Below are 25798 nucleotides of genomic sequence, written 5' to 3' on the forward strand. Positions count from 1 at the left end.
ATCCTTTTTCCAACGCCCTTCTTTATTACAGTACGCACATTTGATCAATACCTAGTCTCCCAAGGGGAAGATTCAAGGTGACCCCTTCCTTTCCCCAGGGGCATCATTCCTTTGGAAATCCTTCTATAATTGCAACCTTCTGAAGATTTTTGGAGGGGTTTTTGAGTATTAGAAGGTGATTCCAGCCACTGACTTCCAATCATAAAAGTCTGCTACTGAAAATGAAACTTTTAGCATCTACCATCCAAGGGAGTCAGCTACTATCATATCTCTGAGTTTAGCTCTAGTTCTCCCTGTAACAAGGCTAAAAACCTCTGCTCTTGGATACATTCTCCTTATCTCCTCTATCTTCTCATCTATATGTGCTAAATCTGCCTCTTTGTGCACCAGCTCCTTTGTGATATCAGTCTTGGCAGCCTGGTTATCCTCTCTAAGCTGTGATTAGGACTGACCATAAGATCTAAATAATCCTCCTTACTGTGGAGATGTTTACAACAAATTTGTTATATGCTGCACGTAGAACAACAACATTTTAACAATTTTCCTTGACGCTCCCTTTCAAGACCCAGCACAAAAGAGTCTGAGGGAGTTGAATTCAAGCCACAAATTTTCTGCCGTTTCATCTGATTCCACGAAGTGAAGAATATATCAGCATACATAACCTCATCCCATTTCTGTTCCCATCTTAAGAACAATATTAACTGTAACATTGTTCAAGGTTCCATTTTGTGGCCACTTTTTTCCCAGAGCATAGTTTGTACAATGGCCACTGTTGTGGTGTGCTGTAATGTCCCATTTTGGCCTTCCAGGTCATTTCCCCAAGTGTGCTTATACCTCTCTCCCTTCCCCCTTGCCCCCTTGCTGAGTGAGTCCTGTCAATCAGGCTTAACATTCCAGCAAGGCGTCGTGTGGTTGGTCAAGTTCAAAGGATGCCCCTCAAGCCCAGGGGTCATTGGCCTGTCTGGGTGTCATCTTCCCCTGAGACCCTGCCCCTCTCACCTGGTTGGTGGCTCACCTGTACCTCCCCTCCCCCTGTCCCTGAGCTTAAAAGGTGAATGAGACCATGCGGTCGATGGTTCTGTTGGAGCAGTTCCTCACGTTCAGACCTCTGTAACCATGGAATAAACCTCTGGACATTAAACCCGCCAGCAAAATCCTCTCCTTTTTCTCTTCACCATCGCCTGAAGCTCTCCTCCTGAGGTAAACGGGGTTCCTTACAAGCCTGGACTTGTTCAGTGCCCAGCTGCAACCACCAGCAAGCCAAGGTATCTCTGGGGTGATACACCGCAGTTGCTGCCTTTGGCCCAGCAGCGAGGGTCAGACTGGCCCAGGCACAATCTAACTGGTAATATTGGGAGCCTTTTTCCAATAGGCCACCATTGATTACAAAGCTAAACTGAATTCTCCCTGGTAGACGTTTCCCCAGGGCACCGACATTTCTCCAATGTCAAAAATGCAATCAAGTGTGTCAGAATGCCCCCTTTAGGTTGTCCACTACCCACTTTTGAATAGTAGACACATAATGTTACAGTCCAGGAACAAATACAAACACAAAACTATTATCAGTTGAAAAAAAACAAGTCAGATACCAAATTTCAGAGTACCAAATAACTCTCACACTGTGCTGGAAGACCAACACATCTTATATGGGCAGGATTCCCAAAAGAATGCCTTAATATTGAATGGGATCTTACCCATGTCCCAGACTGATTGGAGGTTCTTCTCCTGGTGCCAGCATGAAGATTCAGAGACCCCTCAGATCCACAGAAGATCAGGGGAAGTGTCTCATCTGAAGTTACCAAAAATATCAAAGTCAGCTAGTCTCTCATTTTTTTTAACAAAAAATGAAAGCTGAAAAATTAAATCCATCTGACAATCTTGAGACTTATACAGAGTTTCTAGAAAATTAGAGAATGAAGAACAAAATCCAAGAAATTACCCTATTTCTTAAACACTCAATAGTTAACAAAACATGATTTAGGAATTGAGACAGTGGGGCCATATAGAGTCAAAAAATCTTACTAAAAACACCACTGATCTGCTGTTTCTCTTACAAGGTCTCAGGCAGGTATTTTGGATAACCAAATGTATCAGTAATGAGTATCCCAATAAAACCCCAAGAAGTGGGAGCATCCAGAGGACAGCATAGGTGCAGTACAAACAGCAGCAGCCCTAAGTGACAATGAAACCTGTAAGCATGCTGATGGGGAAAGGGTTGGTGCCACATAGCCCTCTTCTCTCTTCCAGTTGTGTACAGTTGGTGCACTAGCAACAGCTCTGCCACATTTCTGACCCTCTAGGAGCTACATTAGCTCACCAAGCCACATCTCAGTTATTTGTTCTCTAAAAATCTCACAATTCCCAGGAACAAGAGAAGAAAAGATCTGTCACATGAAATTGGACAAATGGTCTTTCCAGCATATCCATTCTGTCTTCACAGATGGTCATACATGACTGCCTAGGGAGAAAATACCTGAAATTCAGATAAAGAGTGGCATTCAGACCACAGATTTATTTTAAGAAAGGCAACATCATTTATCCTCCATTATTTCAGCTAAGCCAATGGATTTGTTTTTAATTCTCCCACTTCTCCTCCCCACAGAAATAAACTTTCCTATTACACAAAATAAAAAAGTCTCCCAATATTATAGTACTTTTAAGTGTGCCAGTTCAAAAGTAAACCAGCAGGACAAACGAATCCCACACAAACACCTTGAGAGAGATTTCAGGTTGGAGTTACAATTTAATAGAAAGGTTACAATAAATGCAGTGATACAGAAACACTGGCTTAAACACACCAAGTCAGAGTACAACCTGGCACCCTGTTATCAGTCAACCACCTGCTTAAGCAATTGTTGAAGTGAAGGTTGCAGGCTTGTTGAAAGTGGTGGTTCTGTGGAAAGCCTGGTCCTCCTGTGGAAGTTCAGGTCCTCCTTTGGGTCTACGGAGGGTGGTGGTGTCCCAAACCCACAAAACTCAAGAGTATATGCAGTAGAGCTCAGGTGGTACCTGCCCCAGGAGGAGGGAGTTCACAATGGAGTGATGTGGTCCTGTGAGTTGTGGGGTATTTTTGGAGTGTCTGAGGGTCATTTCAGCAGCCTATTCTGCTGGTGTCTGCTCTGTTCATTATGGCCCATTAGCAGAGGTGACCCCATCAGGATGGCTGCTGCTGCTGCTTTCCCCGCAGGAGCTATCATGGGAGGAGTCACAAAGACACAAGAGTCTTCACAGGGTTTGCCTCTTCTCATCTAACATCCAGCTTGTAGCCTGAGGGATCGGGTGTGCACGGGGCAGCTGCTGTGAACGACCCGTCATTAACAGTGCATCAGGATCAGAGTAGAATACACAGTCTGGTTACACCCATATTGGCACCACTAAGGAGGCCATCCATAGATATTCTGGATACTGAAAAATATGTGGAGCAATCAGCAAGATTGCACACGTGCAGCATCGTGCTTTTCAAAGAAAACAAAAGGAAACAGTAAACAGAAGTGGCCTGCCAAACAAAGCTGTGGACCAAGTAGCTATGCGTGATCTGTATCACCAGAGCTGCTTATCACTGTCATCACTACAAAGCCAGCTCCAGACAAGAAGAGCATGCTGGAAAAACAGAAGTTCTTGCAGAAATTTCAGCCTACATAGTAAAGGTTAGAGCTCCGGCAGTTTAGAAAATGTTCCTGAATTTTCTATAGAGTGTCTTGTATCATAGCTTGGTCTTATCTTGATAAAATAACCTACTTACTCTTTTTCCCCATCCAGTGCTTCCTGCCTTCTCTTACGACTACACGTTCTTTAGGAAAATGTGGGTGACATTTGTTGCAATCATTCAAGGGTTTAAGGTTCTTGCAAAAGATCTGGTTTTATTTCTATTTGGTTTTAATTAGCTGTGCACAACAACAAAGAGAACTTTACGGCCCCCAGTCCACAACCTCTGTCTGGCAACTTCAGCCTTTAACAGTACAGTCCACACTGCCACAGCATTCTCTCAAGGCTAAGAAAGTAACATTTTAAAATATACACAATAAAAAGACTTACATCAACCTCATTAGCAGAGAAACTCTTCTCTCTGTAACAGTTCTGGTCAGTCATGTTTACAGTATGGTACACACTTAGCACCATCTGTGAACTAGCTTATCTGAGAACAACATATCTGTGACAAACCAAGACCACTTTAAGATGAGCATGTTAATTACTGGTGACTAAAAAGTGTCAACCAAGTCAGAGTTTATTTTCCTTTTGTCATGGTTTAGGAACGGTACACCCAAGTTAGTACTACAAACAAAACCATCCTGCTGCTCACTCCCCTCTCTTCTCCCCCTCCCCACTGCGGATGGCTGGAGAGAAGAATTGGACGTACAAAAGTTAAAGATCATGTGTTGAGATAGGAACTATTTACTGGAAACGACAACAAAACAAACAAACAGCAGCAAAACCAAGAAAGAAAGTGTACAAAAGAGAGATGAGATTTTTGATTCACATGCGAAGAAAAAAAGCTCACCACTGAGCCCGCAACAACAAACAATGCCCGACAGTTCTCCCTCCTGCCCTGCCACCCTGTTTTGTAGAGGGGACAGAACACCCTTCTCTCAGAAGTGAGAGTCCCCTTCCCATTGCTCCTCACAGTGGTGTGAGATAATACAGAATAACCTCCACATCCTAGCCACATCCCTCAGCAATTCTCCTCCTCTGACTACTGAATCAGAATGCCTTTGTCTCTGTAGATAAAATAGGTGCTTTAAGTAGTTAAACTACACAGCTAAGTTACACAGTTTATTTCAGAATAATTCAATCATAATGCACCAAAAATGGGTCCTGACAACACAAGCTCTTGTGTGGCCCTGCAGTGAAATGGATTGGGAAACCCATCTGAGATGAAATTAACTCAGCAAAGTAAAAGAGAGAAAGAGAGAAAGAAAGAACAGCTTTAACACCTTTAGGAAGAGCAAGAGAAAAACCAAGAAAGAAAGCACAGGCTGGTTTGGGGTGTTCTTGCAAGACTGTCAGTCCATGCTGGCTTACTCTATTTGTGAAATCTTGGAATTGAGATATGAAATATGACATGTTTCATGTCATATTAAATCCACTTTAACTGTGGTATGCCCCCAAGTAGGGCAGTGCTATACTGTTTGCTTACATTTCTCCCTTTTCTTTTGCTGGATCTTGCTGATGTGTGGCTATAACATACAGCATCTTTAGGAAGGCCAAAGCCCACCTGGAGTTCAGTCTGGCAAAGAACAAGAAGGGCTTCTAGAAATGTATCAGCAGCAAAAGGAAACTGTAGGGCCACTGATAAATCAGGTGGGCATCCTGGTAACAGAAAACACAGAGAAGACAAAATTATAAAGGGTTTTCTTTGCCCCAGTCTTTACTGCTGAGGATAGCTTTCAAGAGTCCTAGACTTTGGATGTAAGAGAAGAGGGCTGCAGAAAGGAAGACTTCCCCTTGGTCACAGAGGTCAGCTTAGAGACCGGCTACACAGATTAAACACAGTAAATCCACAGGCCCTGTTGGGATGCACCCATGGTGCTGAGTAAACTGGAAGATGATGTTGGTCTGCTACTCTCAATCATCTTTGAAAAAGAATGGGAGAGGTGCCTGACAATTGTAGGAAGGACAAGGTTACCCCCATCTTCAAAAAAGGCAATAAGGAGAACCTGGGAAACTACTGGCCAGTCAGCTTCACATCCATCTCTGGTGATGGAACAGGGAATACTGGGATTCATCAAGATACATATAGAAGAAAAGAGAGTCAAAGAGGGGAAATCATGCTTGACAAATATGATAGTCTTCTATGATAGCATGGCAGGATGTGTTGACAAGGGGAGAGCATTGAATGCTGGCTACCTTGACTTCAGCAAGGCTTTTGGCACTGAGTCCCATAACATTCTTGTAGATAAGCTTAGGAATTGTGGGCTGGATGAATGGACAGTGAGGTAGATCAAGAGCTGTCTGAATGGCAGAGCTCAGAGGATCATGATCAGCAAAGTGGAATCCAATGTGAGTCAGTGATGTTCCCCAGGGATCAATACCAGGTCCATCTTGCTCATCTTGTTTTCCTGGATGAAGGGATCAAATGCACCCTCAGAAAGTTTGCTGATGATACAAAACTGTGGGGAGTGGCTGGTGCACTTGAAGGCTGTGCTGACATTCAGCAGGACAGGCTGGAGGAATGGGCAGACAGAAACCTAATGAGGGTTAACAAACCTAATGAGGTTCATGCACATGCAGGATCCTACACCTGGGGAGGAAGAGCCCCAAGCACCATTGCAGGTTTTATCTACTAGAAGGACCAGGGAGTCTTTGTGGATAACAAGTTGATATAAGCCAGGAGACTGCCCTTAAGGCCAGGAGAGCAAACCTTATCTTGGGGCTCATCAAGAAGAATGTGACCAGCAGGTCAAGTGACGTGATCCTCCCCCTCTACTTGGCTCCAGGTGAGGAATATTGTGTCCAGCTCTGGCCGCTCAGTACAGGAAAGAAAAGGAGCTAATGGAGATGGTCCAGTGGAGGCCACAAAGATAAGGAGGGGTATGAAGTATCTCTCTTATGAGGAGAGACTGTGGGAGCTGGTCCTCCTTAGTCTTGAGAAAATGAATAGGGGAATCACATAAACAGATACAAGTATCTCACAAGCTGGTGCTGACAGGATGGTGCCAGACCCCTTTTAATGGTGCCCAGTGACAGGACAAGGAGCAACACCCATAAACTAAAATAAAAGAAGTTCCACCTCAATATGAGGAAGAACATCTCTACATTGAAGGTGGCAGAGCACCATAACAGACTGCCCAGTGAGGTTGTGGAGTCTGCTTCTAAGGACCTGTGTCCGTCCCACATAGACACATTCCTGTGTGCTTCAGATGACCCTGCCCTGGCAGGGGAGCTGGACTCGATGATCTCCTAAGACCCCCTTTCAACCCTAACAATTCTGTGACACCGTGATTTGTCTGACAAACTTCAGGGAAAACTTTTGCCACAAGTACACCGGCTGTCAGCTTTAGGACAGCCTGCCCTGCTTCTCCAGAAAAGGTTCACTTCTAGTTAAATAACTAAGAAACAGAAGTGCAATTACAATTCTGGTGGTTTTTTGTAATCTGGAGTATAACTAACAGTATAACATGCTGAAAGCATGTGCATTTATTAATTTTATCAATTGAGCTAAAAAACCTACCCTTATATTGACTTTAGCTTCCTGAAATATATTTAAGAACCTCAGAGTTTCCCTAAAATGCTAGCAATACTTCTGAGAGCATGTATGTGGTTGAGCAAAGCATTGGGGTTTTTAGCATGTGAAATATATTGCCTGTCTGGGCAAACTCTCAAATATGGTGTGTCTCCTCTTCCAAAAGGGAAGAAAGAGGGCCCCACCTTCCTAGTGGTAATGCATTACATTCTATTTCCTACATATTTATTTCTTGGTAAATGAAATCTATACACAAGTGAAGGACATCCACTTTTTCCCCCATTTTCCACTTTTGTCCTCTTAGCCTTCTGATTCCTCAGCCATGCTTTCATGAAAATGGATGGATTAGGGCACATATGCTGGATCCAAAATATTGTGGATGCAAAAGAAAAAATGGTTTGGCTAGTTCAGACTTACTCTGTGGATCCAAATTTGTTCAAAACAAAAGTATTTAAAGGATAACATTGTCCTGGCAGATTTTCTGGCAGATCACATATCACCTGTCCTCCTGCAGTGACCATGAAGCCAGAATAAATACTGTACTGTGTATTCTAGCTGATTTGACAGAAATACAGTCATACACTCAGGCCTGAGCCAGTCCAAATGTGTACTAGGAGGGGATCTAGTTGTGTACAGCTCTGGTATTCCTGAACCAGAGCAAATAAAACTAACTAAATCCTCTTTTAATCCTCCACCTAAAGCTGCAGGGGATTTGTAGGAGTACAAATCACACAACATGGCTTGTTTCGTCTTTTTTCAGTTATGGGCAGAGTGATTTGTATGAGGTCCTCAAATCTGTCTTCAGTTTTTCTGGGGTCTTCTACTGACAAGCTCCAGGGTTCAGCATAGAGTACTACAGCAAATTCCTGCCTATCCAAACATTTTATTTCCCTGTGCCTGCAGTGAGGAGAAGCTTAGCAGAGGAAACCTACAGTTTAATTGTTTGCTTTCAGAGGTTTGGCTTCTCTTCAGTGTAAACAAAACACTTTTTAGGTCATTTGTTGCCAGAAACAATGTCCAAAGTAATTTAATAGATATTCTAATCACCGTCAAATTAATAGTCCAATAATTTCCCATATTGCTTAGCAGTCCCAGAGAAAATGCCCTAAATTAATGGTGCTGTTGTTATTCTCAGTGTCTGGTACGCTCCATATGCATACACTTAAGCACTAAAGCAAATGCTTGCTAAGTCCCAGCTCACACAGCCCATGCTGCTCTGCTGGGCTCTAAATGTGCACTACATGCAATCCTATGTGTGTTTCTTTACATTTCTTTTTGTGTAAGAGTTTTCATTTTCTCCACTTTACTGGAATACTGACTACCAACCACAAATATTCAGCAGGGTATGGGGAAATATCTTTAGTGATTTTCAGGTATTTCCTCTGTCTTCTCTGGAGTACCCAGTATTCTGGAATGTTTGAAATTTGGCCTCCTCAGGGGACTCAGAATCTAAAATTTCTAAATCAATCTGAGTCTGCCTCACAAGAAGAAATTGTGAAATTTCCTGGTTTTCTACTTCCTTTCTGAATGCTCTACACCATCCATATATTTTTTCAACTTCTACTGGGGTATATAATTTTCCAGCTAGAATTAATATTCTCAATATTCAATTCTGCCCTAATTCTAATTCAGAATTATTACACTTATCCATTCCTGAAGATAATGGGAACTTTTGTGTTCTTTGCTGCTTCCTTTGTTTTCAATCTAAAGAAAATTGTATCTTCTTTGGTTATCCCCTTTGCTCACAGAATAATTAAGGTGTGAACACTTTCTAAAGTTTGTTCCTTCCACTCAGTTGTTTTCCTAGATTTGTTTTCTTTGTGGTACATCCAGGTCTCAGTTTTCCCCAGAGACAGCAGTTTTTGCATGACATCTGTTTTATTTGGTGCTCATATTCAACTTAAAGTTCCAAGTGAAGATGGAGGAACACTCCATCAGAAGGGGCCAGACAAGCAGCCACACTGAGCAATACAAAGGATGGTAAATGTCATCAGCAGAAACAGAAGGGTAAAATAGAATCAAGCTTTATTCTGGCTCAGCCTTGCAAGCCTGCAATTTATGGAGGCTGCGAGGGCACAAAACAACTGCAAACGCATTCCTGAAGCTGGTCTCTCTGCCTGTCTTCTGCAACTGCTCATTTATCCAGGAGAACTGAGGAAGAGTGTCATAAGTAAAGCCAACAGCAGTATAAAGCTCTCAGTTTCACAGGTCAGGCTACCCTAAGGGTGCATGTTAGTACAACAGTGGGGAAAAAAGGTTAATATCACACACTAGAAAATATTAACTGAGGGAAACCATACCTTATAGTAGCTCGCATATTCTACATTCAGTCTGATTGTAACCTGACTCTACATCAGTATTCACTACCAAAGGCCACCCTGTTCCATAACTCTGATATCCATGATCACTTTAATGTGAAAAAAAAAGATATTCTTTTCAAAGTACATTGTTTCTGTGTAAAGGGACTACACAGGCACCAATATGTGCCCTATAGGCTAGTAGGGAGCAGGGGCTAAAGGATGTAAAAAGGGATGTGATGACAGGCACGGAACAAGGCAAATCCAGTTGACATTTTGAACATGTTTGTGTTTTGATGTATAGTCAGGAAGACTGGATGGGAAATGCCATTAGCATAGGCTTTCTTTCTTTTTCTTATTAATTCACACTAATTCCCATCTCCCGGCAGTCTGGATATTTCACCACAGCAGTCTCTTTAGCCTTCTATTATAGAAAGCCAAGAAAGTACAAAAATGCACAAAATAGAGATGAAAAGTAGTTAGTTGAAAGTTTTCAATCTTTTAAAGAGGGTGGCACCCACTGCGTCTTGGGTATTTTATTTTAGCATGCCTTCTTTTATTTTACCCATCTTCAATATAAGAGATGGTCCTAAAACATTAATCTCAAATGTAAATCTTAAATTTCCTAAATTTTGGGGTGTCTGAATCTAAGGATTTGATTCAGACTGGATATAAATATCCTCCGGTATGAATCTTCTATGTTGGAGTATGAGGTGCCTGGAACTAAGCTTAGAGGCATCTCAGTCCAATGTACACACACAGAATGAGAAGACTAGAATTTTAGAAGGAACCCAAATACCATTTAAAAACCACTTTGAATAATGCAACGGTGTGCTGGGTCTGGCTGAGATGGAGTTAAATTTCTTCACAGCAGTCAGCATGCTTTTTGTGACCAAAACACTGCTGTCGACTCACCCATAATTTAGTTACTACAGAGCAGCGCTTGCACAGCATCGAGGATTTCTCTGTTTCTCACTCTGCCTGCTATGGGCAGGGGCCAGGATTGGCAAGAGGCTGTGAGGGAACACGGCTGGGGCAGCTGACCCAAACAGACCAAAGGGATCTCCATGCCATCTAACATCATAGTTAGCAACAAAGACTTGGGGATGAGTCTTTTCAAAGTACTCATTACTCAGAGATTGGCTGGGCATCAGCCTGTTTTTGGGATGGGGTGAGCCACAGCCTTTTAGTCACATAGGTTTTCCCTTTTTTTGTACCTACCTCCCCCCACCTCCCTCCCGCCCCCCCTTCATTTATTAAACTGTCTTTATGTTGATCTATGAGGTTTTTCTCACATTTGCTTTTCCAATCCACTCCCCCCTTCTGATGAAGGGGGAGTGAATTAGCAGCTGGTGGGTGCTTAATTGTTGATCAGGGTCAACCAACCACAAAGATTAAAGCATCTAATTTTTCAAAGAGAAGAAAGGAAAATGGAATTATTTCTGTGCTATATTTACCAAACAGAAGTAGAAATGAAAGATAAAAAACATTACTCATTTTTCAAACCAGAGTATCTCCAGGGACCATACTCCATGGCTGTATAGGTGACAAACATTTCTCACAGGTGCCTTTTCTTTGTTACTAGACACTATATTTGGATAACCCTATTAGGTTTTCTCTGTAAACATGGGCTTCCTAAATATGAACAGAAGTTTTATCACTGCTCATGTCTTAAGAAGAGATTTTGAAAGAGGCTTATAAATCTTTTGCTCCTCTACACCAAAAGCATTCTCCAGACACTAAGTTTTGTAACACAAAATTAGGCAGGTAGTTGTGTTTTATTGTCCCAATGTAAAAAAATCAGGAAAAAACCACGGAGTTTCCTATGCAAGGCCATAGTAAACACTAGAGTCAGGGCCGCCTAGCTTTCCTTTCTCTAAACCCTGTCTCCAGGTCTGTGGGTGACAATCTTGCTTCTGACAATAGCCAAGATAGGTTTCATTCTTTGTTACTTTGGGATTCCTGAGATAGTAGAACTTTTGGAGTAGTCTGTTTGATAGATGTTTTCCATCTACAACATTTTCTACAATTATGTTAAAAATCCCTTCTGACCACCACCTCTCCCTTGCATGACTGTATACCAATTTGTGTAACTCAGAAAGGACACAGAGGTGCATAGTTTAATTTTGTTTATTTATTCCTGCCAATTTAACCCTTTCTTCAATAATTAAACAATGGGACTGTTTACCCTCTCTCCTAATTAGTCACTGGCTCTTTAGACCGAATGGTAATGATCGTAAGAGTTTCTTTATGTCTTTCATGTTATAGTAAAGGACTCAGAGATATTTTTTTCTCCTAAGTCGTTGTTGAATTTGACATCAGGACTATTCATTGCAGAACTAGCTGCAATTAGAGCAATTATGCAGATCACATGTCTTTCCAGTTTAATAGCTGGCTTTTGTTTTGCTTCCTTTTTTCCTCTCTCTCTTTTTTTTTTTTTTCCTCCTCTTACTGCAGCTTCTCTAAACCTAAGAGGAGGATAAGGAAAGACAGACAGACACTGAAGTGGACCACCTACTGACTAGGTCCCACCATGGAACTGGATAATTTGTTAAATACCTTTGTGCTGGAGGAAATTCCTACGGGGTGCTTTGCATCTCAGCTTGCCAAAGGTCATCATCACAACATCACCCCATGCTCTCTTTCTGCTTCCCAGGCAGGAAGGGGATGGCACACTCTGCAAACACTGATAAATGTCTGCTCTCTGCAAAGCGATTTGCAGTGGGTAACTAAACCAAACCATGAACCAGATAGGAAAAAGCACACAAAAAAAGCAAATATAAAGCAGTCTGCATTGTAAAAGCTGTAGAAGAAAAAGATCTTAATCTCAGGTACCTGTTTATCTAGGCCCTGCCTCACAAAGAAAAAGCCCAGATCACTAATTAAGCCATGCAGCACAATATAAGCTTACAGAGCACCTGTCACAAGTGTATCCACAGGCACACCAGATACCTCTATGCATGTGAGATCCTGATCTTCAAAGAGCAGTGTAAACAAATTTTAAAAAACTGCAATCCTGCACGGCAAAGTCACAAGCACAATTCTGCTCCTGTATCTCCAAAACAACCCAAAAACCAAAGAACCAAACCAAAACCATAAAAATACCTTACAAGGCTGGATGTTGTCCTCAAATAATTAAGAAGAAAATTAAGAGACCATAACATTACTTATTTCCATTTTTTTCAGAATTTCTTTAAGAAAAGATCTCATACTGCCTGTGAGGCAAGCACTAGCATAATGTCCAGGCTTGAATATTATACAGATAACTTTACAAACAAGTAAGTAACTCTGACACATTTTCTAGCACACTAAAAAAATGGAGTCAGAAAATTGACCACACCTAAAAAGATTGTGCTGTAAAAAGACAAATAATTGTTGGCATATCAATTGCATTTTATAATTGCATCCAAACTTTCAAATACACCTAAACTTAAATCTGATGGCACATATATTTTACAATCCATTTGAACCACTTGGCTGCATGGCAGAACTCAATTAGCCACAAACATTATGCATCAGTTGCAAAACATTTGAGACAACAATTCCATATAATAAGAGCAGAACTTTGAAAAATTTCCCTTTTACATTTGTGTAAATTTTCTGTAGACATCAGGTGAAGGTATTTATGAGAATAAACAGGATAGGTTCTATTATTTGTTAGTTCTTGAGGCGCAAAAATATACCTAACATGGGTGTGCATGTTATGCAGCCTTTTATCTCCTCTGTCCTGCTGCCTACATAGCTCACACACAGGGGATACAACCCCATCCAAAGTGAAATGAATATTATATATATGAAGTTCTAACAATGAGCTGCTGCACTCACGTTCTCAGAACCTCCAGCACAATCAGCCCTTTTGTATTGTCTTGCTGGAAGAAACAGATTCAAGAAGGCTCAAATTTCACTACTCACTCTCCTGCTGAGAATGTAGTAAGAAATACATAATATTGACAGTTTTACATCTTAACAACTTGAGAACCTGCAGCTGTCTTTTGAGAGAATTTGGAACTAGTATAAGATAATGCCAGGGAAAAATTAAGGAGGTTTTCAGTAAAATCAGTGGGGTATAAAGGTGAGCAGCAAACTCTCCTCTGTATGTCTCCATATCTTCCTATTTTGTAAGCTATGCAGAACAACTGCATGAATAGGACTGAATTTACTGACAAATACATTACACACACACACACACACACACACACACTCACACACATACACACATACAGAGACACATGCATAGGCTTTCTTAACTTGCCCTGCATTTGTATATGGCACTGGTTTTAATGGCCTTTAATATAATTACTCTCACTAATGTCAAATGGCTTTTAGTCAGATCCCTGATCAAACCGTTTGACACTAATGAGACTCATTACATTAAGGACCTCCTAAAAGTTTGAGTTAAAATCTTGAGTTTTTTTTTTTTTAATGATCAAATGATCAATAGTAAAATCACATGTGAAACACATAGAATAATGACACTGCTCTAGTTAGTTTTCAAAGAATTTAAGCATTTTTGCTACTTTGGCAGCCAATGAAGGACATTAGTTTACCATGAACATTTTAAAAGGGCAGGGTAAGCTTTTGACTTGTCATGTCTAAAGCACAAGATGCTCTTCATCTATTTGTACCTTCTTTTTACTCAGGCAAACAAAATAATAGTTGCATGGAACTTCCAGTGTTACAATAAACAAGGTCTGCAGCACAAGGAAAATTTTAATTATGTTTGCAATACAGAGTTTCACATAGGCAAGTGTGATGGGCATGAGAGGTGGCTCGCAGGTTACAAGATAACCTCAAGTCACCCCTTGTTATTTCCACGGTCTCCTAATGCAGACAGGAGGAAAAGGACAAGGAGAAATGCAATACCACACATCAAATATGTCTTAGATTTAGCTGCATTGTTGCATTGAGGTACTATATACTCAGTTAGTTTAGACCCAGTATAGTAATCTCCTTCTGTAAGTCACCATTTCCTGGTTGCTCCAGGGGCAGCATAGCAGTCTAGTTTTCCTAAAAATGAGTTCATGGTAAAGCCAGAATTCTTCTCAGATAATGTCAGTTTTTCACAGAACATCCAGACCTGTTTCTGAATATAACTGTTTTCTGATTTTTTCTGAGTTTGTTTTATGTACTTTTACAGGTAATTTTCCAACATATTATGCAACTTGTTATCTCAAAAAACCCCAAAAAGCAAAAAACTTATTTGAACATCTGGAGATTAAAATCTGAATTAACAGTCACATTTTCATCATGTTTAGAATCTGTCGGCCTCTGAGTTTCACTTTCTTTCCTTTCCAAGAATAAATCTGGTAATCTCTTCTGAGTTTTATTAGGTCACTTGCAAATGGATTTCATTAACTAAGAACAAGTTTCCTTGAGACATTTAGTTGCTACAGCTGGCATCCATGTGTTAACTTCTCATCCCCACAGCATCTCCATATGACATTAAGAGATGAAAAGCTTGCCGGTTCTGTTATATTGTTTCCTCTGTTTATGTTTTCTGTTATGTCCTCACCTGTGGATTCCTGATGCTAAACAAAGCATGTTCTGTTGGAGAAGGAATTATTGTTTTCCTAATGCTTACAGCAGTATTCAAGCATCATTTCCTGTACTTGAGGCAACAGTAAAAATATTATTCAGAAATGCTTGCACCACCTTCGTCATCTTGAGACCATCTTGCAGCAGTGTTAACAAAATGTGTCCGTGCATCCAAAGACTCTGAATTAGGAATTAATACATTTGGACCCACTCCAGAGACAGCCAGCACTGTGGTTATGACCTGAATCAGTGACCTTCTGCAGGTGTGCTGGGAACACATCATCCTGGTTCAGTGACCCAGATACTTCTCACTATTATATTCATGGAAAGGTGGATTATTTTTTTCTGATGACAACAGAGATTGATATACAGCTATGGTGTTGATCAGAAAACTGTCCAGAACTGGAGTTGACCAAGCAACTCAGATCATAAAATTGACTAAGTGAGCACATGACACAGTCCATTGGCTGTTGCTATATTCCTCTGCCACAGTGCAAGTAACAAGACTGAATTCCTTCTACTTTTTACTAAATATCTACCAGAAATTGTAATTTCTTCTTCATTATTTTAGTGCTAGGAGTGATTATATACTTTTTTGATTTGGTTTACTTCACAGATGGATGGATAGATAAAGTAGAAAGTGGCACAGGGTATAACAAAATCTGTATGTGCACAAAATCTAAATGGCACAGGGTGTAACAAAATCTATTTGTGCCTGCAAGTCCTAACTGTTGCTATAAATCAGAGTGTATTGCCTCTCTCTGATGGTACAAACACAACCCTTCCAGTTAGAAGGCTCAGTCTTTATCTTTCAGGAGGAGCTAGCACAGATTTTAAGGTGTTGTCTCTCAGAGTGACATAGACCATGTCCAAGGCACATTCCCAGAAAACAAACTGATGATTAAAGAGCTCATTTCCTAGGTATAGCTTCAAAATTAGCTTTTAAAGGTCACTTTCATAGTGTGTGTATCTGTGAGCAATGACTTGGTTGCATTGGTTGCAACCAATGACTTGGTTGCATTCACGAAGTGCTCATGAAAGGCTAAGGGAACTTAATGAACTGGTATTTTGGCAGTGGTGATGAACTATATGCTATACATACATAGTTATAGCATATAACTATATGCTATTCTTACATAGTGAATATTCAAGCTGAGAGCTGCGACTCCAGAACAGATAAACATCCATTCACTTTCCAACAGGCAAACATCACATTCAGGGTGGCTCTCCACAGATGCTCTTTTCTTTTAATGAAGATTTTTGCAGTGTCTTTTGGAACTGTTAACGATCAGAGCTATGCAGCCTGTACGCTAAACAGGTCTCTGCACCATATTTGTTTCATGGAATAATCAGCATTTTGCAGCACGAAGAAAAAAATGTAGGTGCAAAGGGTCACAGAAGCATCAGACTTTTAACAAGTACATTGGCAAATGTTCTCATTTGCACTGTTTGCTTTTGAGTTGTTCAGTTGCTGAATCAAAATTTAAAACCACAAATATGTGGCTCTGAATTATCCGACTGAGGAATCAACTCAGAAAAGACACACAAGAGACAAAGAAGAACTAAGGATGATGCAGAAGGGAAGAAAGAGTGAAAGGTTTATGTGTGCAGAAGAACTTGATGTAATTTAGAACCAGTGTTTTATATTTCTTCCAGAATGTGTGAAAATTTTCTGGGAGCAATCTAATCTCCTCATGAACTGTGCCAGTTTAACTTCCTAAGAGCAGAAAAAGACAGCAAAACCTGTCTTTTCCATCACTCACAATAAAATCCAAACCAAAAAGACTTTATTTTAAAAAAACAGTTACATAGAAAATGTACTTTATTGTGAATATCACATCATTCGCAAATGTGTGAGCATTTAACAGCAAGCAAATTAATACACAAAGAGATTGTAAATATTATATTAGCCTCATAGTAAAGCTGCACAGTATTCTTATCAGTTATTAAAAAAATATCCATTTCAGTCTTAAGTTGGACCAGGGGCTAAACTTCTCTAGCTTTTTTTTTTAATTACTTTAAAAAAATTAATTCCTTACCTTTTCTCTCTCCTGTCCTCTTCTTTCTTACTCTTCTAATAGAACACAATGTAACACAATCAAAAGACCATCTAAAAATTATCTGTAGATAAGAAACTAGGAATTTACCCAAACCTAAGATGATTTAGGCAAATCTATATAGCTTTGTGGCTATAGAGTTCACTTGCGAGCTACCATCATTCTCCAGCCACCACATTTCACACAATGAACGCACAGGTGAGCAGAACTGGACACACAGGAAGCTTACGTACAATATAGCATTACCAGAACTTTCTGGGAGAAATGAATTGTCTGAATTAATGAGCAGCAACACACATCCAAATCCTTCTTCTCCCTCACCAGTTACTTCCTCCAGTGCTGGTTTACACAGACAAATCTCTGTGCTGAAGACTCACCAGTGTTGCAACTTTTGGTCCAGAGTTACCATTAACCATTAGGGTTGGATTCTGAACTTTGAACATGAACTACCAGTTATGGAGCACTAGTTTGTTCTCTACCAGGTAGATTATGATACCTTAGTAAGCATTTCTCAGCAATGCTGTATTACTTGCCATCATGATCAATACTATCCATGAAAACTTGCAGCTACAGTGGCTCTTGTTTTTCATGGTAAACAGAGGTAAGTGCAGAGAATAACGTGGTGTGAGTAGTATCTATGGAATAGAAGTCTTGGGGGACAATGAAGGGGAAAAATGATGAGCTGGACAAAAAGAGAAGAGAAAAATCTCTCCAGCAGCAGAAAGACAAGCAGAGAAGGAAAGGCTGATTGATTGCAGTTATGTGGGGAAAAAAAGAAAATTGAAGAAAAGGGTATGAGTATATGAAGAAGAAAATTTGGAAAAGGAAAGCTCTGTCATCAATATATTACTCTGTCCTTTGCATTAAGTCAAAGGACACAGAGAGGTCTTGACAGAAACTGTCAGCACACCTCTCTCTTTAGCAGGCAGAGTGGAGGCATCTGCAGAGATGTGCATTTCCTCTATTAATTTTAACAAAAGCACCAGAATTGTAAATTCCTTAGTAAATTGACACAGTAAAATGAGTTTCTGAGGTATGCAATCAGCATCACCCCATTGAAAACAAACACCTGCCACTCATAGTATCAGTCTTTGTAGAGGGGCCATTCTTTCTGGTGTCTATGTTTCTGCTCTCCATTTCCATTCAGACTTAAAATCCGACAGGATGTATCAAACATAATTAATATTTTCCCATTTTTGTTTAAAACTAATGAAAATGAAAGAGAACTTCCATTTTTGCAGTCTTGGCATTGGTTTAATTACTCCCACAACAGGGTAGAGGACACAGAGGTTTCCCTACTCTTCTGATTGGTAAACTCTTTAAATTCTTCACTATTCAGGAGCAAGTAAGTTGTTGAATGGTATCTTATGAGAAAAGGCCATGCCACAGGTCTTGCCTTGACCTCCCTGAAGAGATTCTGACTGAATTATAACTGAATTATTATTCAATCACCTAGAAATAGAGGCTGTATGTCCTAACATACCCTTTCCCAACTTGTTCCTTGCCTGGGACACAGAGTATAAAAACCTGCCATACTTCCTAAATAATAGGCTGATGTTCTTCCAGCCTCCTTTTCCATTAACAAACTCACCACTTCCAGGTCACATCTTCTGTTAAGACACTGGCTGTAGTAAATAAGCTCTTTTTCAATTCAAGGATCAACAAATTACACTGAGCAAGTTTCATGCAAAGAAAAGCAGGCATATAATCCAAAGGAATTATACTGCGTGGACTGGAGAGTCCCAAGTTAAAAGGGATGCTCTTAAACTATAACTTCTACACATTTTCCTGTGGAAAAGGTCTTCAGGTTTTCTTACAGATTAAAGACATGACCTCTGCTTCCTCTAAGGGTAAAGAAGTCTAAATATAATCCATTATCATCAGGAAGTTAGTTACTTCATGAACCTATCATGACAATAGGAGCTTCATGGAGCACCTGAAAAAAGATAAGAGAACAAGGACTCAGAAGGTAATTGCAAGTCTAAAGAAGCAGAATACTAGCTATACTAGTGGAGGGTCTATAGTAGTCTCTGAGAAGGATTGGGGCACAACTGGAACCAGCCCAACCAGAGCTCATGAAATGAGAGCAGGCCATGACAGAACATGTGAGATGAATTTTTTTTTCCCTTCAGGTAAGGACATTTAGCTACTATTCTTTATGTTTTTGAAATTGGGTTGGATTCTCACTTGCCACTGGTCATCCTTTTAGCAAGAATATTATCTCAGCTGTATGCTACCAACAACATATTGGTACAAGAAAAGAATAGTATTTGATGGTTTCTATGATACTATGACAGGAAAGGAAAATACTACAGATACTTGCAGTACAGCTGAGTGAATTTTACAGAATAGGGTAGCTACAACAATTCTGACTCAGGGGACAATTTAGGAACAAGTTAGCTGGAATTTTAACTCCAGTTAACTTGGGTGAACAAAAGCCTCATCGTCCACATGAATCAATTCATTCAGATAAGTAATTTCAGAAAAAAAAAAAATCCCCAAAACTTTCCAACATCATATCAAAGAGACTTGTGGTATTTTCCATAGCTAAAATTCATAGCTAAACACTGAAAATGTAATTTTTATACTTACTTTTTTCCACATATTTGAGATTCTGTGATTGAAACTTTACAAGCCAATGAGAAGTTGGAGGGGGAAAATGTGCAGTTCTTCTGAAAAGAACTTAGGGTTCACTGTTACAAGATGCTGTGTCAGGAACTGAAGACAGCTGAAAGAGATGCCTGCTTCCACCATCCTTTTCTCTCTATGCCTTTGCCATTCATTCTAGCTATGCACTGTGTGTTACCAGGAAAGTTAGTATGGCTATTGGCACTGTCAACTAGATCTCTGAAATAAAAATTGAAAAAAAAAAAATAAAACAAAAAGAGAAAATGAATATATAGGAAAAATAATAATGACAGTTTAGATTAAAGCCCAAAGAGATGCATTTGCACAAATGAGAAGATGGCAAATAAGTATGCTGGCACAGGCAGCAGTACAAGTTTCTTCAGATGGTGTAACTAACACTAGCATAGTTTCAAATGATGCCTGCCAGTGTGGTAATAACTATAATGAGGGGGGAGACATTCTTTCAAAAAATTACAATAAACACAATCAAAGATGTAAAGGTAAGAGTGACATTCTGTTCATAGGGTGAAAAATAGGCAGTGCAGCCTTATTCATAAAACTAAAAGGAAACCCACATCGTACCTGAATAAGGCAGTATCAGTCCAATTAGCAATGACTAGGAAAAGCCCAGACACACACCTATTCCTAGATCCAGACATAAATGCTTTACTACCAACAGACAAGAAATAAAGGATCATTCCCTTTGATCCCTTACATGAATCACTGAGCTTCTGACACTGAGCTCTGGGAAAAATTGAGGCTTGGCCTGGAGCACACCCTGACAGAGGCCAAATACCCATCCCAACTTCCTTCTGTTCATTGCTTTTGTGCCACCCCAGCTTCTTTATGCCAGTTGAGTACTTTTACCTGTCCTGTCTCTTATCTCCTCTACATTCAGGACAAAAGGCTTTCTTTCTTGGCATTCCCAGAAAGTTCAATAAAGTCTGCTGTCAATTATCATGTTCACTCCCATAGTGACTAACAAGAAGTGGGAAGAGAAATAAGAGGTCATGATTTGCTGTGGACTGCACACAGGGTTAGGTATACAGACCCTATACACACTGGGAACACTGAGAGGTATCTCAGTGAGGGGGGTGAGCAACCTCAATTAATTGGCTGCTGAATGTAAAAAAAATGTCTAATGTACAGGTGAAAACTCTCACTCAAAATTTGGACCCACAAAGGTGGCTTTTCATGAGAACAGTGAAGTTTCTTAAAAACCAAATAAAAAACCCCAAAACTTAGTTCTATTCAAAAGCATTTGATGTTAATACGTAAAATCAGAGGCAAGCCTGAAGCATGGAAAACTGGAGATCAAAGAACTGTGTACCAGCAAATTGGATCGTACGGTGGCTGGTGTCAAGTGACCTAGCTGTACTGTTTATAAAAACCAGTAAAAACAGTTTATGCTTGAAACTAAGGAAATCTAAATTCTCCTTTGGATTCCAAAACTATCCATCTTTCTAAGGCAACCTCCAAACATCTCCTTGACACAACCTGCACTCCTTGGGAGTTTCCTTTCTTTCATCTACTATAGTCCAGACTCTTCCTCTCAAAGGCTGATGAACATATATTCCCAGTTTATTCTTAAAATAGTCTGTGTTCTGGAATGTCTTCAGGGGCCAGCACATCTGCTTGCAGGACTTCTTCCTGGAAGATACTGAGCTGCCACTTTCCTTAAATTTATATATTCTATGTGGTTTCCTCCCTAATTATGACTCTGTGGTGCCTAACACATCTCTGGAGCACTGATCTGTGAAACATACAGGAGTGCTAGAAAGCTGACATGAAGCACAGCACAGTAAAAAGGCTGCCAGAGCTGGTGAGCCAGAGGGATTTTCAGGCTGAGAAAGAACTAGAAAGGAAAGAATAATTTCAGGACTAGGTAGGCAAAACAGCAAAACAAGAGGCAATTAGAGCACATAGGAGAGAAGCGAGAACAGCCACTGAGGTCAGATTCTGCATCACTATTGTTTGGGATTAACAATAGAGGAGGGACTCACAGATTAGTATTAATAAGTAAAGGACGAGAGAGACCTCTGGAAATTTGCATTTTGAGCAGTCAGACAGATACTGACTTTTGTTATAGAAGAGAGGCAAGAAGGGGGTGGAGGGGTGTATGTGTCTGTTAACAAGAGGCACCAGTGTGACAATAGTGATGAAGTGAAGAAAATTAGTGCCCTTGCCAAGAGGAGATAAAAACTTTTCCTGTGGTGTACAGACAGACAAGCTATCAGGTCTCCCACAGAGTTCAAAAGCAAGCGCAGCTACCAGCTACATACAGTCCATATCCAGCAGGTACACTGAATAAAACTCCCACACTGCTGCCAGTTCCCTCAGCCTCTCCAATCCCCTGCTATACTTACTGCCTGGCTCTGTCAGAAAGCAACAGAATATGGCATGGCAGGAGTTCTCACCTCTTTTTTCTTTTTTTTTTTTTTCTTTTTTTTTTTTTTTTTTTTTTTTTAGGGGATGTAAGGAGTGAAGTCCCTATGGATTTTGCTATAATTAGAATTTAGCAAAACTTTGCAGTCTGGAGTTCATATTGAAACATATTCAAATGTTTCACAACACAACCAATGTCCAAATGTTCTTACACTAGCTATAATTGCCATCTAACACAGTGGCCTCAGCAAAGAGGACTATAATCACAGAAAAAAATGCCTCTGGGGATTATTACCCTCCTCCTCCAGAGGCTATTTTTATGTACAGTAAAATTTCCACAACATTTTTGTTATGCTATGCAATAATATGCAGCTTTACAAAAAGATACTTGGAGACATCGATGTATTTATCAAATCAACTGATTACTAGTGGCTTTGGTGCCTGTGTATAAAACACCATCAAGTGAGACAAGTTGGAAGTAAGTACATGACAGTATGGCTTTTTCTTTGTAGTGTGCACATTTTGTCCATCATCTATAACAAAAACAATAGTAAAATTATCTGAGAAAGGACCAGAAATTAAATTTTTAATTTACCATCTTCAGAAAAACAAACTGGGGTTGCATAAGGTTCAGATTTTGTGACCCATTGATTGCTATTTACTTCTGTAGGGTGGATATTCATGATAAAGCATCATTTAAGCCCTCCAGATATAGGATAAGAGCTGACTTGTGTAATTATCATTGAATCAACAAATAAGGAGGGCTAATTGCTGGAGCATATTTAATGTCATATTCAAGGAATGTGTATTTATGAATACTAGCAACAATATTAGCTGTTAGGACTGCCTGCTGAATCCAATGAGAGTGTTGACTGCAGTTTCAATAGAAGAACCATTTACTCAACAGTAAGCCACCATCTGTGAAATCCTAGGGAAGGCAAGCCATGATGTCTTAAATGTACAAAGAGAACTTAACAGTACATTGTAATATACTGAGAAAATGATCATGCAAACTACAAAAAACCCCCCAAACAACTAACAGAGAAGAAGAAATCTCTGGCAAATAAGTTCTTAGAAATGTCAAACAAACAGGGAAGTAAAGAATGCATTTTCCTCCTTTCTACTCTTATCAAAAGATGTGAGAAGATGTTAATCACCAGTATAATACCCAAGTGTAAGGGAAAAATTAATGAATTTAAAGCAGAGAATCACCTGAATTGGAAAACATAGCTTTCGGCGTTTTACTACTTCTAATTTTCAAGGGAATCAGCTGCTGTAACAGTAGAGATGTTTCCTCCACGTTTTGGTGGAGGAAAAATAGAACTCCATGTTATTCTTTGACCTTCTGTAAAGTATGTAATTTCTCATACTTCAGCAAAAAAGTGAGTAACAGCTGCCTGACTGGCAAAGTCAGTCACATTTGCTGACACCTTTTTCTCAGAGAAAAGTCATGAATTTACGTTAGTGTACTGCAATGGTACTTCTCACATCCAAATTCCTTCAAAACTTGCAACAGATCCTCACAGTAGGTCTGTTGGACCAATCATCATAACGTTCAGGCAAAATGAAGTAGATGTACAGGTAGTCCAAAGTTATTATGGTAGCTCAAATGCACAGACCATTAAACAAGAAGCTTGGGCTGGAGTGGACACGAGTTTTCTCCCACCCCAGCCAAGCACCAACTTGAGACAGCTGCTGATGACCAGCAGCATCTTCTCTAGGCCCAGAGGTGCTCTGCTTTTGGAAGCAGGTAGGAGATCTGTGCCAATGCTGCACAGGGACATGGATGAGGCAGTGGGAGCTTTTGTCTTCTCTGACTGGGTCTGGAACACCAATCCTCTGCCAAAGCAGCAGACACCCAGTTTTCTTTGTTGAAGGTGGTGACCACGGACAGACGGGTTGCACTAAAGGACGATGTAGGTGAAGCGCAGCCAGCTACACAACGGGCACACCGTGGCTGCCGGAGAGGCAGCCAGTGGGGCTGTTCCTGTCCTGCCTGGCAGCCGAGCAGTTTCTCCTGGGAACGGCAGGCCAGGGCAGACCCGGCCCACCCGAACAGCTGGGGCTCTCCCTCGGCCCCTCCTCGCCCGGGGCGCCCCGCGGGCGCAGGGCCGGCAGGCCGCCGCCGGTGCCGAACACGAGGCCTTGCCGCAGGCCTCGCACCTCGCCGCGCCTGCTGCAGCCCCGCCGGCGGGGCGGCGGCCTCCGGGGCCGGCGGGGGGGCAGAGACAGCGCTCGGGGGCGGCGGCCGACGAGACCAGCAGTAGCCCGGGGCCCAGGAGCGCGGAGAGCGAGGCAACCCGGCGCCGACTCGGCTGCCATTTCCCCTGGCCTTCGGCGCTGCGGGAGCGAGGGCGGGGAGAGGAGGCGGAGGAGAAGGAGGAGGGAGGGGAGAGGGAGGTGGCCGAGTCGGAGTGCACTGAGGCTCCGAGCTGCCAACACTCACACATCGCCTGCCGTCGCAGCCGCGCTGCTCCCGGATTCCGGAGAGAGGGAGCGAGTAGAGGCGAAGAAAAGCCAGACGCGGGAGAGGAGGCAGAAGACCGCTGGCAGGGGGAAGGAAGTCAGAGAGGAGGGAAACGTAGGGAGAGGGATAAGGACCCCTCCTCCCCGCGGAGAGACGACTTCCCATGTAGCTAGGGATAGAGGGGGAAGCTGGCGCTCAGGAACAGTGAGAGAAGCTCTCACAAGCAAGTTACTTAATTCCGGGAGAGCGGCGGGAAGAGGGCACAGCAGCAATCACTGATCAGAACCACTATTCCCAGCCCCTCATCATTTAACCCCCGGGTGGTTCAATGCACTACTCCAAGCTCTTCCTAGTTTCTTCCTCGGGCTAACTTCGGAGGACGTACCGCCGGAGCGGCCCGGAGGGGAGGACAAGGGCCTCGGAAGAAGGAAGGAGAAGTTTTGTGGGGGTTGCGTGCAGAGGAGAAGATGGGCTGGAAGCGCCGCTGTTGCTGGGGAGGCGGAGGCGGCGGGGACCTTCTCTGCCGGCTCACCCTGGTGCTGGGGTTCCTGCTGCCCGCCTGCAGGACGCGCCTCTACACCAACCACTGGGCTGTGCGGATAACCGGGGGGCTCCCGGAGGCCAACAGGATAGCGAGCAAATACGGATACGTCAATATAGGACAGGTAACGCTAGTCACAACTACTTCCTAACGGGCACCGCCGCTGCGGCCGCCCTGCGCCGCCGGGGCAGGGACAACGACGAGGGCAAGGGACGGGCGGCCCCGCGGCCGCTGCCCGAGCACGGCCCCGCCGCAGGCCCCGCCGCCGCCGCGGGGCGGTCAGCGGAGCCGCCCCGGCTTCCCGCCGCGGGCCCCGGGAGGTGATGCGCGGGGACAGGTACGCCGGAGAGCTTGGGGTCGTGGCCTTCCCCTTCAAAGCCAGGTGTGAAACGGGGCGCGGGCCAGGGAGCCGCCCGCGGGGTGGGAGGGGGAGGGCATCGCCGGGGGGCGTCCTGCCGCGTCTCTGCGCGCCGCCTCGCCGCGGCTGAACTTTGCGCTCCGCGGCGGACAGCCTCCGGTGTCCCCTTTCCGAGTTGAAAAGCGCTGGTACTAGACGAGCTCGTCCTGCTGCGAGCGCCGATCTCTCTCGCCGGCAGCCAGGACGTGGCAGCCGCGGCCGCCGGCTGGGCGCGGAGGGCGTCCCGACCCCCGCGCTGGCGGGGCGTGCGGAAGGAGGCGGTGGCAGGGAGTCCCGCAGCGGTGCCAGGC

General features: G+C 42.2%; 1 protein-coding gene across 2 annotated transcripts in view; it reads left to right on the forward strand.

The window, feature by feature from the left end:
• Nucleotides 1-24571: 24571 nt before the first annotated feature.
• The window catches only part of PCSK5 (proprotein convertase subtilisin/kexin type 5), a 229575-nt gene continuing 228348 nt past the window's right edge, over nucleotides 24572-25798 (forward strand). For both annotated transcript variants that reach the window (XM_058043218.1, XM_058043217.1), the window contains exon 1: nucleotides 24572-25214. In XM_058043218.1, the coding sequence (XP_057899201.1) occupies nucleotides 25017-25214 (198 nt within the window). In that variant the 5' untranslated portion in view covers nucleotides 24572-25016. The remainder of the gene's footprint in view (nucleotides 25215-25798) is intronic.

Source organism: Melospiza georgiana, chromosome Z (genome assembly GCF_028018845.1).
Source record: "Melospiza georgiana isolate bMelGeo1 chromosome Z, bMelGeo1.pri, whole genome shotgun sequence".
Lineage (NCBI taxonomy): Eukaryota > Metazoa > Chordata > Aves > Passeriformes > Passerellidae > Melospiza > Melospiza georgiana.